The sequence below is a fragment of the Saccopteryx bilineata genome, chromosome 8 (genome assembly GCF_036850765.1).
Source record: "Saccopteryx bilineata isolate mSacBil1 chromosome 8, mSacBil1_pri_phased_curated, whole genome shotgun sequence".
NCBI classification, from domain to species: domain Eukaryota; kingdom Metazoa; phylum Chordata; class Mammalia; order Chiroptera; family Emballonuridae; genus Saccopteryx; species Saccopteryx bilineata.
In genome coordinates, this window is record NC_089497.1 from 56,967,427 (window position 1) to 56,984,368 (window position 16,942).

Consider the following 16,942-nt stretch of genomic DNA (forward strand, 5'->3'; position numbering starts at 1 on the left):
GATGGTTGGCAGATTAAGATGACACTGAGTACCTCTGACCTAGATAATTAGTGAAGAAATATGTGAGAAATCACATAAAATCTATTGAAGAGTAAAAATGGAACCCCCTTAAAGTATATGAAACAAGCCCTGGCCGGGTAGCTCAGTTGGTTAGAGGATCGTCCCGTATGTCAAGGTTGCAGGTTCAGTCCCCAGTCAGGGCACATACAAGAGTCAACCAGTGAATGCATAAATAGGTAGAACAACAAATCAATCTCTCTCTCTCTCTCTCTCAAATGAATACATTTTTTAAAATAGCAACTTTTAGCCTGACCTGTGGTGGCGCAGTGGATAAAGCGTCGACCTGGAAATGCTGAGGTCGCCGGTTCGAAACCCTGGGCTTGCCTGGTCAAGGCACATATGGGAGTTGATGCTTCCAGCTCCTCCCCCATGTCTCTCTCTCCTCTCTCTCTGTCTCTCTCTCTCTCCTCTCTAAAATGAATAAATAAAAAAAATAAAAAAAATAAAAAAAAAAAAATAGCAACTTTTAGTAATACCAATGGAAAAAGAAACTATAACAGTGCTACTGGAAGAAAATATCTTAACTTTCTCTCTTTTTTTTTTTTTTGGTATTTTTCTTAAGCTGGAAACGGGGAGACAGTCAGACAGACTCCCGCATGCGCCTGACCGGGATCCACCCGGCACGCCCACCAGGGGCAACGCTCTGCCCCTCCGCGGCGTCACTCTGCCGCGACCAGAGCCACTCTAGCGCCTGGGGTAGAGGCCAAGGAGCCAGCCCCAGCGCCCAGGCCATCCCTGCTCCAATGGAACCTCGGCTGCGGGAGGGGAAGAGAGTGACAGAGAGGAAGGAAGGGGGGGGTGGAGAAGCAAATGGGCACCTCTCCTATGTGCCCTGGCTGGGAATCGAACCCGGGTCCCCCGCACGCCAGGCCGACGCTCTACTGCTGAGCCAACCAGCCAGGGCCATTAACTTTCTAATAATTGCAGATAAACATAAATATGCATCTTTTCCACAGCATCCTATGATTTTTAGGCAAGGCTACAGTTATAACATTCCGAATTTATGAAATTATCTGTGGTAAAATCTAGTTATAAAAATTATGTAATTCAAGTATAACATTATCTTAAGCTTTATATAATACTGTAGCTTGCTTATATCTGTCTCTAGATTTGGATCAAAATACTTAATGATCTTTTCCATTGTAGATGACTGGCAGTGAGGAGAGCTTTTGTTAGTTGTTAGTTATCAGATGATGAGAACAGTACTATCTTATTTGGCAATATACAGCATTTGCTGGTGCTATTTTTATACAGTGAAGCAGCAGCTTCACAGGAAAACAAGAAAGTTTAATAATAAAACATTCACTTTCTTTATTAAAAATAATAAATAACATTGAGTTAAAGAATAAAGCCCACACTGATGGAGGGGGCATGTCAAAGGGGCACAGGAGCCAAACTGAACTCTAGAATAGTCAGGGTGCACCAATTTGAGCAACAAAGTAGTATGGTATTTTTTTTTTGAATTATTTTTATTTATTCATTTTAGAGAAGTGAGACAGAGAGAGAGAGAGAGAGAGAAAGAGAAAAGGGGGAGGAGCAGGAAGCATCAACTCCCAAATGTGCCTTGACCGGGCAAGCCCAGGGTTTTGAACCGGCGACCTCAGTGTTCTAGGTCGACACGTTATCCACTGCGCCACCACAGGTCAGGCCAGTAGTATGGTATTATAACTGAAAGTGTAATATTTAAGAGTTCATACTGATACAAAATGATTGAATAAGTAAGTAAGTGGGGCAGAAGAGACAGATTGCACATGTAGAAGAATTCCAAATAGTTTATGTAAAAGTTCCACCCTGAAGGAGATGGAGCGTAACTCGCACTCCTTATGTGGGCTGCACATAGTGACTCCAAAGAGCACAATATGAAAAGTGGAGAAAAAGTAACTTTACTTTTTTTAAAGCCTGACACACAACCTCAGCTAGCTGATAAGGTGAACAAGAACAGCCCTAAATCATGTTGATAGTATGTACCTTTGATATGACGCAGTGAAAATGGCACTCTAACTCTGCAGTCTCTCTCCCCCAAAACCCATAATCTCTGCCTAACCATGAGAAAAACATCAAATGCCAATAGAGAGGCATCCTACAATATAATACCTGAACATCACTCTTTAAACTGTTAGGGTCAACAAAAGGAAAGGAAAGTCTGAGAAATTGTCACAGCCATGAGGAGCCTACAGAAATGCGACAAGAATAGAAACAGGAGTGGGGAAGGGTGAATGAAATCTAGTATGAATGCTGGAAGCATAAGGGCCCATATGAGGTTAGTGATGCCAGTCAGCAGGAATAGCTTTTTCTTCCATCACACTTAGCTGCATAGGTGCAGGGGAGGAGTAGGCAGAGTTTAACCACATTTAGTCACTGAATGCTGTGAAATGCGAGAGTTCAAGTTATATGAAAAGAATGATGGACACTGGATGATCAGTAGGATTTATTTGGGTCCAGTGGAGTCAAAGGATCACTGATGTGAAGTACTAGGAGTAAAAAGATAGGCAGTGGAGTACAACTGAGACTTAAAAGCTGCAGTTATTGGTACTGATGAGGTATAAGGTATAGCGTGTGACCATAGGTGTGTGTGTGTGTGGCTGAGGTAGGCTCAAGGACAAGAGCCTCAGAGATCAGGAAATCATAACAAGCATCTTTGTAGCTATTGAAATTACCATGAATTATGAGTAACATTAGAGATTATATCAGTGTTTGAAACAAAGAAAGGTAGATGGGAGTTTGAAAGCCCAAGAGTTAGAGAGGAGGGAGATGGAGACCTCAAAGAGCCAGAAGAGCCTGACCAGGCGGTGGCACAGTGGATAGAGCATCAGACTGGGATGCGGAGGACCCAGGTTCGAGACCCCGAGGTTGCCAGCTTGAGCGCGGGCTCATCTGGTTTGAGCAAAAAGCTCATCAGCTTGGAGCCAAGGTCGATGGCTCCAGCAAGGGGTTACTCGGTCTGCTGAAGGCCCACGGTCAAGGCACATATGAGAAAGCAGTCAATGAACAACTAAGGTGTCACAATGAAAAACTAATGATTGATGCTTCTCATCTCTCTGTTCCTGTCTGTCTGTCCCTATCTCTGACTCTCTCTCTCTCTGTCTCTGTAAAAAAAAAAAAAAAAAAAAAGCCAAAAGAACATTCATCTCCAGGGCCATGCAAAAGTGTGGGAGAGAAAAAACTACCAAGTACTGCTGGTGAGGCAGATTGCTCACTGGGGAGCTGGGCCATAAATTAAGGAGACTGTGTATGGGAAGGGGAGGGGGAACAGATATGAAAAAATTAAGGCCAGAAAGGAGAATGAGCAAAGGCACATGGGCATTAGAATGGAGAAGCTGAGGGATGATTGGGAGTCATGAGTTGCTTGTAATCAATAACATTAATGAGGATAAGAGGGTAATAAGATTTATCCCACAGAAGAGAAAAAGTTAAGTGTTTGGTTAAGTACTTGTTTTTATATAGTTCCCTATTAATCCCTTCTGATGGAAGTGTTGAGGCTCACAACAGTCTTAAATTCTTTTTTTTTTTTCTAGATTTATTGACTTTAGAGAGAGAGAGAGGAATAAGGGGGTGTATCAACTCATAGTAGTTGCTTCACGTATGTGCCTTGACCGGGCAATCCTGGGGTTTCAAACTGGTGACCTCAGCATTGCAGGTCTATGCTTTATCCACTGTGTCACTACATTTCAGGCCAGTCTTATGATCTTAACTTGAAATTAATTGCTATCTCAGGGATAATTTCTTAGATTTTTTTATTTTTTCATTTTTTTAATTTCAGAGAGAGTGAAACATAAATTTGTTGTTCCACTTACTTACATATTCATTGAGTAATTCTTGTATGTGACCTGACCACGAATCAAATCTACGATCTTTGTGTATCAGGACAACACTAACCCACTGATCTACCCAGCCAGGGCTAGAATTAAGTTTTTAAATTAAAAATTTTAAATGAAAAATAGGAAATGTCATTTAATGAGAAGTGAATTTAAGAAAGAAAATGGACACACTCATATACTAATGGTTCAAGTGTTAGCTGGTATTCTTTTTTTGATGGCAGAAACTTTAATTCAGAAATTCTAAATGACCTTGGGCTTAGTGTTTTTAGATACATCAAAAGCATGATCTATGAAAGGAATTTGTCCTGGTTAAAAAAAAAGTTTTTTGTTTTTTTTTTAATTTTACTTAATGATTTTAGAGAGAGGAGAGAGAGAAGGGGCAGGAGAAACAGGAAGTATCAATTCATAGTCGTTCCCATGTGTGCCTTGACCAGGCGAGCCTGGGGTTTCAAACCAGCAGCCTCAGCATTCCAGATCGATGCTTTATCACTGCTTCACCACAGGTAGCATCTTGGTTAAAATTGAAATCTTCTTCTCTGAGAAAGATGTTATTAAGAGAATGAAAAGCCACGTCACCGGCTGAAAGGAAATATTTGCAAAACCCCTGTCTGATATAGGGAATGTTACATAAATATACAAAGAACTCTTAAAACTCAACAGTAAGAAAACAAACCACTTTGGGGTTTTTTTTTGGGGGGGGGTTAGCAAGAGATAGAGAAAGAGAAAAGGACAGACAGGAAGGGAGAGAGATGAGAAGCATCAACTGTGGCACTTTAGTCTATTGATTGCTTTCTCATACGTGCCTTGACCAGTGGCCTCCAGGTGAGTCAGTGACCCCTTGCTCAAGCTAACGACCTTGGGCTTCAAGCCAGTGACCTTTGGGCTCAAGCCAGCAACCGTGGGGTCATGTCTATGATCCCACGCTCAAACCAGTAACTCCGTGCTCAAGCTGGATATGCCTACACTCAAGCCAGCGACCTCAGGGTTTCAAACCTGTGTCCTCAATGTCCCAGGTCGATGCTCTATTCCCTGCACCACTGCCTGGTAAGGCAACAACTTTGTTTTAAAATGGGTAACAGATCTGCATACAACTCACCAAAGAAGATACATAGATGCCAGATAAGTGGGTTTGAAAAGATGCTCAACATTATGTCATTTAGAGAATTGCTAAATTAAAACAACAAAGAAATTATAATGGCCTAAAGTCTAAAACATTGACAATGCCAAATGCCAGTAAGGACTTGGAGCAACAGGAACTCTCATTCATTGCTGGAGGGAATACAGAATGGGAGGGCTACTTTGGAGGACAATTTGACAGTTTCCTATAAAACTAAACATACTTTTAATACATGATCCAGAACCATGCTCCTTATTATTTAATTACCAAACTGAGTTGAAAACTTAAAACATTTACACAAAAACTACATACAGATGTTTATATTGTCTCTATTCATAATTGTTCAAAACTGAAAACAACCAACTTGTGGAACATATAAATGTACTGTATAAAAAAGTGAATATATAAATAGACAGTGGTGCATTCGTGCAATGGAATTTAATGTTATTTCATAACATTAAAAAGATTAAAAAATAAATGATCATTTAAACCACAGAAAGACTTAGAAGACCATTGCATTCCTAACTGCTTAATGAAAGAATGTAACCTTCAAAAGGCTGCATATACTGTATGTTTCCAATTATAGAAAGTAAAAAAAGATCAGTGGTTTCCTGGGGCTTAGTTTTAGGGCAGCGAAGTTAGTCAATATGATACTGAATGTTGGGTGCAGGACAGTATGCATTTGTCAAAACCATAGTATTGTACAGTACAAAGAGTGAACCCTAATGCATACTGTAGACTTGATTAATGGAAGTATATCAATATGGGTTCATCACTTGTAACAAGTGTACCTTAATGTAAGATACTGAGTGGGTGGGGTGGGATATGGGAACTTTGTATTATCCACTTCATTTTCTATAAATCTAAAACTTCAAAATATAAATTTTATTTTTATAAATTCCAATTTTAGGAATTTGCAAGGATTTTCCAGAGGGGATTGGCTTAATTATAACATATCCATTTAATTAACGACACTACATTCAGCCATTAAAATAATTTTATAGCTCTAATATGTTACTTGTATTGATGAGGCTGGAGATATAGCTAGTTTTGTTTATTGAGGGGTTTTTTTTTAATCCTTTTTTTTTTCTAAAGTTGGAAACGGTGAGGCAGACAGACAGACTCCTGCATGTGCCCCACCGGGATCCACCTGGCACACCCACCAGGAGGTGATGCTCTGCCCATCTGTGGCATCGCTCTGTTGCAACCAGAGCCATTCTAGCACCTGAGGCAGAGGCCACAGAGCCATCCTCAGCGCCTGGGCCAACTTTGCTCCAGTGGAGCCTTGGCTGCAGGAGGGGAAGAGAGAGACAGAGAGGAAGGAGAGGGGGAAGGGTGGAGAAGCAGATGGGTGCTTTTCCTGTGTGCCCTGGTCGGGAATCAAACCCGGGACTCTTGCACGCCAGGCCGACACTCTACCACTGAGCCAACTGTCCAGGGCCTAAAATACTTTTTTTAAAAGCAGTTTTGAGTTCATAGCATAACGGAGAGGAAGGTACAAGATTTCGGTATAGCCACTTCCCCACAGATGCATTGCCGCATTATCAACATCCCTCACCAGAGGTTATGTTTCTTAACAATCAGTGCACCTACATTGACACATCGTTATCACCGGAGTCCACAGTTTATAGGGTTCATGCTTGGGGTGGTGTACATTCTGTGGGTTTGGACAGATTTATTATGAATAACATTTCCATCATCATAGTATACACTTTCCTAAAAATTCTCTGTGCTCTGTCTCTTCATCTATAACTACATACATATAACAAGTTTTTTGTTTTTGTTTTGAAAAGGTGTCAATCCCCAGCGGGGTAGGTCAGTTGGTTAGAGCATCATCCCCATATGCCAGGGTTGTGGGATTTAATCCTCAGCCAGAGCAGAAACAAGAATCAACCAATGAATGCATAAATAAGTGGAACAATAAATCAGTGTTTTTCCTCTCTCTCCCTTTCATTCCCTCTCTCTTTAAAAAAAATCAAAAATAAATAAGTGGTTTCAATAAACTACATTGTTTTGAAATGTGATGTGACTTGGAAAATAAACTGGATAATAATAAATAGGATTGTGGTCATTTTCTTTATACCCTTATATATTATAGTTCTTTTACCAATTTTATTGCATTTGTAACCTCTTCTCCCACCCTCACCAAAATAAAAAGGTGAGCTAATTTTTGAAAAGAAATGAGGGAAATATAACATCTAAGATAAAGGGAAAATACCTATCCAAATGGGTAGAAATAATACTAACCTCACTTTAGTACTTACAGTGATTGTCTTTTTGGAAAAATATCATAAACTTTCTAAGTGCTTTCTCACTTTGTTGTTAAGTATATAAAAGATGTTCTTTTTTTCAGGCCTTGTATCTGATAGCAACTAATGGAACTCCAGAACTTCAGAACCCAGAGAAACTTTCCCCAATATTTCGGGATTTCTTAAATCGATGTTTGGAGATGGATGTGGAGAAAAGGGGTTCAGCCAAAGAATTGTTACAGGTGAATTTGAAAATGATGCTATTTTGGGGAAAAGTTGACATTTTTACATTACCAACAGGAAGTTTACATAGGTTATTAGTTACATTTCACTGCTCATTCATCACCAGGAGCATAGCAGCTGTCTCAGTGTAAGATTTCCTTTGGCCCTGGCCGGTTGGTTCAGCGGTAGAGCATCGGCCTAGTGTGCAGAGGACCCCGGTTCGATTCCCGGCCAGGGCACACAGGAGAAGCGCCCATTTGCTTCTCCACCCCTCCGCCGTGCTTTCCTCTCTGTCTCTCTCTTCCCCTCCTGCAGCCAAGGCTCCATTGGAGCAAAGATGGCCCGGGCGCTGGGGATGGCTCTGTGGCCTCTGCCCCAGGCGCTACAGTGGCTCTGGTTGCAACATGGCAACGCCCAGGATGGGCAGAGCATCGCCCCCTGGTGGGCAGAGCGTCGCCCCATGGTGGGCGTGCCGGGTGGATCCCGGTGGGGCGCATGCGGGAGTCTGTCTGACTGTCTCTCCCTGTTTCCAGCTTCAGAAAAAAGAAAAAAGAAAAAAGAAAAAAAAAAGATTTCCTTTGCTGGGACTAACATACCCATTATATTACAATAAATATATGAGTTTTTGCATATTACCAATTTTCAGACCAATTCATTGCTGGCATGGGTATCATTTGACCCATTTTTTAATATTAGGGAAACTAAAAAGACGATGCTTTCAACTATAAAAGTGATATATTGGGTTCTGCTGACTTTATGTAGGCAGTGAAATCTGTGTCTATTAAATACCATATTTTTCGCTCCATAAGATGCACCTGACCATAAGACCACACCTAGGGTTTTTTGTTTTGTTTTGTTTTTGTATTTTTCTGAAGCTGGAAATGGGGAGAGACAGTCAGACTCCTACATGTGCCCGACCGGGATCCACCCGGCACGCCCACCAGGGGGCGATGCTCTGCCCCTCCGGGGCATCGCCCCATCACGACCAGAGCCACTCCAGCGCCTGGGACAGAGGCCAAGGAGCCATCCCCAGCGCCCAGGCCATCTTTTGCTCCAATGGAGAATCTGCTGCGGGGAGGTGAAGAGAGAGACAGAGAGGAAGGAGAGGGGGAGGGGTGGAGAAGCAGATGGGCGCTTCTCCTGTGTGCCCTGGCCGGAAATCGAACCCGGGACTTCTGCACGCCAGGCCGACACTCTACCACTGAGCCAACCGGCCAGGGCCACACCTAGGGTTTTAAGGAGGAAATAAAAAAAAAATATTCTAAACCAAATGGTGTGTTAAAATATTTAATAAAATACCATACTTTTTGCTCTATAAGACGCATGGGCGTTTTCCCCTCTACTTTTTTGGGTGAAAAGTGCATCTTATGTAGTGAAAAATATGGTAAGTGATGTTCCATTAAAAATCTTTAATTGAAAGGAAATATTTAGCTTCTAAACTGGTGGCATTTCTACATTTATTTTTCTCCCTTTTTTCTGGCAGCATCCCTTCCTGAAACTGGCCAAACCATTATCTAGTTTGACACCACTGATTATGGCAGCTAAAGAAGCAATGAAGAGTAATCGTTAACAGCATTGCCGTGGCCTCAGAGTCTCCATTTTCTTAAAGAAGTCTTTTAATATATGAAAATTATTACTCTTTGGGGGTATAAGGAAATGGTCTGCATAACATGGAGGAAAAAAGCAAACTACTACTTCCTGAAGACAACCAAGAGAAAATTGCAAAACAGAATGCCAACTTTCTAGTGAATCCCTTCTTTAGGGTCCAAAAGGAGTTGTAGACTGCATCACTAGCCTTATTTCTTTCAGCAGACAGCCCATCAGGGCCATTTATCATGCTTGAGATTTGCATTTTATTTTGCTGACTTCATTGAAATAGATCCCATTCATTGTCCCTTTGGGAGGATTTTCAGTACTTGAATGGTAGATTTGAGTTTTTCAGAGTATTTGTTTCATCTGCTAGTCTTTTCTCTCTGTAGCTTTCTTTTTCCTTGACTTGCTCCTTTTGAGTTGCTTTGAGAAATTTTTCTTAGGCCTAAATTTGAGACAAGTTTGATAGAAATTATATAGCTCCTTATATTGGCAGAGGAGCTTGATATGGTTTAACTTTGTATAGAAGTTAGAACCAGCTATTGTACATGTAATATTTCAGTTCATAATTTGAACTAGGGAAAGGGAAGAAAATTATGTGATTTTTACCTTTTTTAACAAATGTGAAAGTCAATTTTAGAATTTCATGGCAGTGACGTGTTTGGCATTTGTCACATGTATAGAGAGGACTGATAATCTATATTTATAACTAAATCATTTAGATAGAAAAAGAATCCCATTGACTATACCTCTTTACAGTTTTGTTTCCTTTCTGATTGTTATCTCTTTGGATTTGGCTTCAGGAACCAAAGTGATTTGTTCTTGTTTCAACTTTTGTTAATGCCGCTACTTTACCTTTACCCTTTTTTCCCCTTCATTTTGGAAATAAGTTTCTGTATATGTTGTAATTTTAGTTTGTTTTTTAATTAACCCTCCTTACCCTACTCCCTCTCCATGGTAAATAATATAATAACCATTACATTTTCAGAATTTAAAAATTAACTCTTTCCATCTAAAGGAGAAATATATTTGGAGCAGTAGAGACAAAGTGAGAGACTTGACCCTTGGTGAGCTCTAATATAATGAGATGTGATTATATTCATGAAAGAGAAGCTCAGTTATATAGAGATGCAGCTTCTGACCAGTAAACTGTTGAGATTTGTTACAAACGTTGTTCCCAAACCCACTACCAGTGTTTTAATTTCTGAAAACTTAAGTGACAGAGTACTTCTTGATAAAGTCGTGGATCATTGGAGCTGTTGACTTTAGATTTTTTTCAAATAAGTAAATAATATGCAAAAAAACTGGAGAAAGGAAGAAAAATGGAGTATTCTTGTTGATAGCAATACTTTTTAAAAATATATTTTTAAAGGTCTGTGACCTCTAGCATTAATTATTAGAGTGTCCTTTCTTCTCTACCCCCCTCCCCATCTCTTCTTCCTCTCTCATTTATTTTATTTTGCATTTGGATGCAGTGTTGCCCCTTCTGGTATGCCAAGAGCCACATAAAAGAGAAAAATCTGATTTGGTTCTGGAACATGGGACTGTTCCAACCATCCTCCTACTTACCATCCTGTAATAATACAAATCATAAATAAAAACAGTTTTGATATTTTGGAGTATATTATGGGAGAACTAGTACAGCTTTATTTTTTATCATTCCCATCATCTGTGTATAAGGTACAGGTATAAGGTTAGAGATGGCTGTTTTTTATTGATAATGCAGGAAGGTTTTTTCACACAAAATAAGTGAAATAGTTGAAGAAACTTATCTAGAGCACTTAATGGTCTCTGTTTTCAATTCGACTCTTGATTTCATGTTTCTCTGGATTGGCCTTCTGTAGCTTTTACTAAATTATAGAAACAAGGCTGTTTATTTCTGGTGGAAAGCTACATTGCCTCTTTGAATTCCAGATTTGAACATTCTTTGTAAATACGTTGTCTGAATGGATTATGATGAAGAAGATGCTACCAACGAAAACCAACTAGATGATAAGACTGTGATTATCATGACCACTAGATGGCACTTCCATACATACGTCATAAAGAACATGTTCATTGAATACAATGGCAATGTCCCATTTTTATTTCTCTGACTCAACAACGGTTTTCAGTTTGTAGAAGCAGTTTGGGATTTGTATTTACAGCTTTTGATGGTTACCTGCACGTCCATTGCTGGCAACGGACTTTGTCATTAAAACCTGACTCCTAGGCTAAGGGAGCTACACTGTGGTTTATTCTTTACTTACTTGGATAAACTAATTTGTAATAGAAATATACTTTGGTTAATTCTGAAATGTGTCATTTTTAAACAAAATAATCATAAAAGCAATATGTAATTGTGATTTATTAGTTAATTTTAAATTAAAATGTTTAGATCTTGTTGAAAGAAAATTTATATCTGAATCAAGATTCATGTTTTTTAACTGCCTTTTGTAGTCACCCTTTTTGTCATCACTTTAGAATGAAAAGTCCTATTGAAATCTAAAAGTCACCTTAGTCCTTTTGCATTATTAGGACAGTATTTCTGTAGTACTTATTTATTACATTTTAGACTTGAGCAGTCTCCACGTTTCCTTCTCTTCTTGTTCCTTTTGCTGTTTTTAGGGACAGTTAAAACTGGGAAATCATGAAAATATTGATTTTATTCCACCTAGAATAGTAAACAAGTAGAGTGATTGTGATAGCATCAGAAACCAAAGCTAACACAACTCTCTTCATATGTTGAGTTCCTGACTCATAATATAAACTCTCTTCCCTTCCACATATAAATACTTAGCTGCTTTTCTAATTACCACCAGTCCTAAACACACCTGTGCCTTTAATATGAATTTTAAACTACCTATGACTATTTCCTGTAGGGCTCACATAAACACATTTGTTTAAATATACTGTATTCTAGCCAAAATAATTTCTAGATCCATTGGGCAGTAGCTATAGTTAGGAAAGAAGGCATGCTTAAAGATTTTGCATCAGTTTTTTTAATCTAAAAGTTTTAAAATATACTGAGATCCATACCCAATGAAACATCAGAAAATCATTTCTAGAGTAGAGCAAAAATCCAGATGCGTACTCGTGAGGTTTTTTTATAGTAGGATTTCATAGTAATATTTTTTTAAAATATTGTCTCCCTTGTCTTTATTGCTCCCACAACAGATGTTTAAACAAAATCAGTTTTTCTACAGGGCATGTATTGTATTTTTCGCTCCATAAGACGCACTTTTTCCCCCAAAAAAATGGAGAGGAAAATGCCCGTGCATCTCATGGAGCAAAAAATATGGTATTTTATTAATTATTTTAACACACCATTTGGTTCAGAATATTTTTTTTATTTTCCTCCTTAAAACCCTAGGTGTGTCTTGTGGTCAGGTGCGTCTTATGGAGCGAAAAATACAGTATATGCGTGTGTAGAAGAAAGAAAAAAACGCGCACACTTTTTTCTCTCAACACATTTATTGACCACTTTGGCAAAGACACTGGTAAATATTGTGGGAATTACAAAGGAGACTCATGCACTGGACTGGTCTTGAGAGAAGTGAAGTCTTTCTCATTCACCGTTCTAGAATGTTGCCAAATGAGAAGGAAAAAGAGAATTATATTTGGAATTGGACATTTTTGGTAGGAATGTATTGCTTTTTTTTTCTTTTTTGTCTTGGTAGAAGTGTAAGTGAAAGCAGCTTTTGTTTTGTCTTCAAATTTTATATTGACTTATTTTTTAATTTAATCCCATTTGAGTATTTAATTGTTATATTGACATTAACTGCTGTATTTGATGACTTTGTTCAATAATTTTGTTCTTTCAGGGCTAGAAATAAACTTTTTATGTTCATTTTTCCCTTTCCTAAACTTCTTTAAATTAGAATACTTTGAAAGAATAAGTATAATAGATTTTCAAGGAGCATTCTAGTATTTTTAAGGTTAAATTTTTTTTTTGAGTGATAGAAAGACAGGGGCAGACAGAAAGAGATATGAGAAGCATCAACTCATAATCTCATAAGTACTTTGATTGGGGGTGGGGTAGCCAAGCCAGTGAAGTTAGGCTTTAAGCCAGCGACCTTCGGGCTCAAGCCAGTGCCCATGGAGTCATGTCTATGATCCCACGCTCAAGCTGGATGAGCCTGCACTCAAGCCCGCAACCTTGGGGGTTTTGAACCTGGGACTCAGTATCCCAAGCAGATGCTCTAGCCACTGCACCACTGCCTGGTCCAGCTAGCTTAAATGTTTTTTAAACATGTCATGGCACTTTTTTTTTTTTTTTTTGTATTTTTCTGATGCTGGAAACGAGGAGGCAGTCAGACAGACTCCCACATGCGCCCGACCGGGATCCACCCGGCATGCCCACCAAGGGGCAATGCTCTGCCCATCTGGGGCGTCACTCTGTTGTGACCAGAGCCACTCTAGCACCTGAGGCAGAGGCCATGGAGCCAGCGCCCGGGCCATCTTTGCTCCAGTGGAGCCTTGGCTGCGGGAGGGGAAGAGAGAGACAGAGAGGAAGGAGAGGGGGACGGGTGGAGAAGCAGACGGGCGCTTCTCCTGTGTACCCTGGCTGGAAATCGAACCCGGGACTTCCACAAGCCAGGCTGATGCTCTACCACTGAGCCAACCGGCCAGGGCCTATGGCATCACTTTGAATGTATTACAAAGCCCAAATTAGAAAGGCTTCCCGAGCCCTGGCTGGGTAGCAGAGTTAGTTAGCATAGTCCTGATACACCAAGGTTGCAGATTCAATCCCCAGTCATGGCACATGGAAGAATCTAGCAATGAATGCATAAATGAGTGGAACAACAAATTGATGTCTGTCTCTCTCAAATCATTAAGTTAAAAAAAAATTTTTTTTTAAGACTTCCAGAGCCTGACCAGGTGGTAGTGCAGTGGATAGAGAGCATCGACCTGGGATGCTGAGGACCCAGGTTCAAAACCGCAAGGTCACTGGCTTGAGCATGGGATCATAGACATGACCCCATGGTCGCTGGCTTGAACAAGAGGTCACTGACGGGTAGAGCCCCCCAATCAAGGCACAAATAAGAAAGCAATCAATGAACAAAGTGCCACAACAATGAGTTGATCCTTCTCACCATTCTCCCTTCCTGTCTATTCCTCCCTTCCCCCCCCCCCCGCTTAAAAAATGGGGGAGGGAGCTTCCAGAAATTCTGGGTAGTAAGCAAGAGCCTTTTCCTCTGCTAAACCAAGTTCAGAATAAATTTCTTAGAATTGTTCTGTCAGATCCAGGCAAACACTTCTGATCTATTTTAATACCTCCAGTAAGGTGGCCTGAAATTCTAATGCTTACTTGGCTGAAGTAATAAGAATCTACTAGTATTTGTGTTAAATGCACCAAGAGAACTTTAATAAAAGTGCAATGCTTTAAGGCATTAATTCATTATATGCATTTAAGTTGGAATGTTGGCTACCCCGACCTGGAGAACAGCTGCAATATAGAGAGTTCACTATCAAAAACCAAAGTTATACATTTATTTCTAGCATGGAGTGGGTGGTGTAGGCAATGACAGCTTAAAATATATTTGCCATAGTTGGTGCTATTAATTTGTATTTCTTTATAGCAAATGCTTAAAACATCTGCCTAAGAAAAGTTCAGAAATGCCTGTATGATTGATTTGAAAAGCACAATCTGTATGAGCTTACTGCGTGCTTTACTACTTTGATATTCGTGGCATTTTTTTAAATTGGGAAATTTTTTTTATTTTATTTATTAATTTTTTTTTTTTTACAGAGCCAGAGCCAGAGAGGACAGATAGGGACAGACAGACAGGAATGGAGAGAGATGAGAAGTGTCAATCATCAGTTTTTTGTTGCGACACCTTAGTTGTTCATTGACTGCTTTCTCATATGTGCCTTGATGGGGGTGGGTGGGGGGCGGGTGGACTCCAGTCAAGCCAGTGATCCCGTGCTCAAGCTGGTAAGCCCGTACTCAAGCCAGCAACCTTGGGGTTTCAAAGCTGGGTCCTCTTGAGTCCCAGCTCGATGGTCTATCCACTGTGCTACTACTGCTGGTCAGGAAGTGAGCTCCCAGCTTTAAACTTCCCCACTTTCAAGTCCTGCTCCACAGAAGCAGTTGTTTTTAACTCTGAGCTGCTTGTAACATACATTAACCTTCACCTTTCTGAATTATATACTTAAACAGCTTTTTATGGACATTTCTAAATTTTACTTTAGTACAATAACTTCCTATTCTGATGGTTGAGGATTTCAACTCCCTTTGGTCTCCCCAAAAAAGAGATGGGTTTTTTTTTTGTACTAAGTGAGAAACGGGGAGGCAGAGAGACAGACTCCTGCATGTGCCTGACCAGGATCCACCTGGCAAACCCACTAAAGGGCGACGCTCTGCCCATCTGGTGCGTTGCTCTGCTGCAACTGGAGCCATTCTAGCACCTGAGGTGGAGGCCATGGTGCCATCCTCAGCACCCGGGCCAACTTTCTTCCTATGGAGCCTTGGCTGCAGGAGGGGAAGAGAGAGAGAGAGAGAGAAAGGAGAGGGGAAAGGGTGGAGAAGCAGATAGGCACTTCTCCTGTGTGCCCTGACCAGGAATTGAACCCGGGACATCCATATGCTGGGCCTATGCTCTACTACTGAGCCAACTGGCCAGGGCCTGACATGGCATTTTTTTTTATTCAATAGAAGAAAGTTTTTACCTCGTGACTATGTTGGAGTGTTGTTCACTTGAGTCAAGTTATTGTTACTTGTCATTTACAGCTAACTCTTTGCTTTTCCTGTTAATTTTCTTTTTGTTTCCTTTGAAAATTTCTATGCTCCTCTTACTGATTTTTTCCAAAATCACAAAATTACAAAAGCCCAGTGAAAACTATTTTCTATACAGTCTCAGATAATGAACCTCCTCCTTTCCTGGAGTTTAATTGGGACTGCAGTCTGGATGGACTCTTGTTGCTCTCCAGGCCTTGTGCCCTGCTGGCATCTCAAACTCAAGTTCACTTTTCTCCTGAGTTAGATCTTTGGTTTCCTGACCACTGTATCTAATTGCAGGATTTATTCCCTCATTTTGGAGAAGCATATCTTGACTTGGGTTCCTAGAGGTAAGATCTTTAAGAAGTTGCATGTCTAACAATGGCACATGTTTAAAACACTATAGGATTTTAGGTTGGAATCATCTTCCTTAAGAATTTTGAAGTTACAGCTTCATTGTCTTTTAACTTGCCATTTCTGGTAACATTAATGTAACCCATTTTTCTGCTTCAGGAGATTTTGTTCTGAAGTTTTACCATGAAGTGCCTTGGTGAAGTTTTATGTGTTTTAATTAGCTTTGAGCATTTGACAATATGTCTTGGTCACAGACACATTTCCTTCAGATCTGGGAAATTCTTAATATTATTTCTTTGATAATCACCACATTTCCCCCCCCCCCATTATTTCTAAGAGAATTTCCTGATTTGACCTCAGCCTGTTTTGAGTGTATGTCAAGTATCACATTTTTAATTTCCAACAGTTTATTCCTGTTTTCTGATCTCTCTTCTTATAGCTTTCTGTTTTTTATGTCACAAATTCAATCTTTTTTCTGAAGTATTAATTTTAGTTTTTTTCTTGGTAATTCGAACTGCCACAACAAAATACCATAGGCCAGGGGTCCACCAACTTTTTACACAGGGGGCCAGTTTTACTGTCCCTCAGACCGTTTTGAGTGCCGGACTATAAAAAATACTATGAACAAATCCCTATGTACACTGCACATATCTTATTTTAAAGTAAAAAAACAAAACAGGCCCTGGCCGGTTGGCTCAGTGGTAGAGCATCAGCCTGGTGTGCAGGAGTCCCGGGTTCGATTCCCAGCCAGGGCACACAGGAGAAGCGCCTATCTGCTTCTTCACTCCTCCCCGTCTCCTTCCTCTCTGTCTCTCTCTTCCCCTCCCGCAGC

General features: G+C 40.2%; 1 protein-coding gene across 2 annotated transcripts in view; it reads left to right on the forward strand.

Moving 5' to 3' along the window:
- PAK2 (p21 (RAC1) activated kinase 2) overlaps positions 1-12,892 on the forward strand; it is a 118,035-nt gene extending 105,143 nt beyond the window's left edge. For both annotated transcript variants that reach the window (XM_066240780.1, XM_066240781.1), the window contains exons 14-15: positions 7,349-7,486; positions 8,950-12,892. In XM_066240780.1, coding sequence (XP_066096877.1) covers positions 7,349-7,486; positions 8,950-9,036 — 225 coding nt within the window. In that variant the 3' untranslated portion in view covers positions 9,037-12,892. The remainder of the gene's footprint in view (positions 1-7,348; positions 7,487-8,949) is intronic.
- Positions 12,893-16,942: the final 4,050 nt, after the last annotated feature.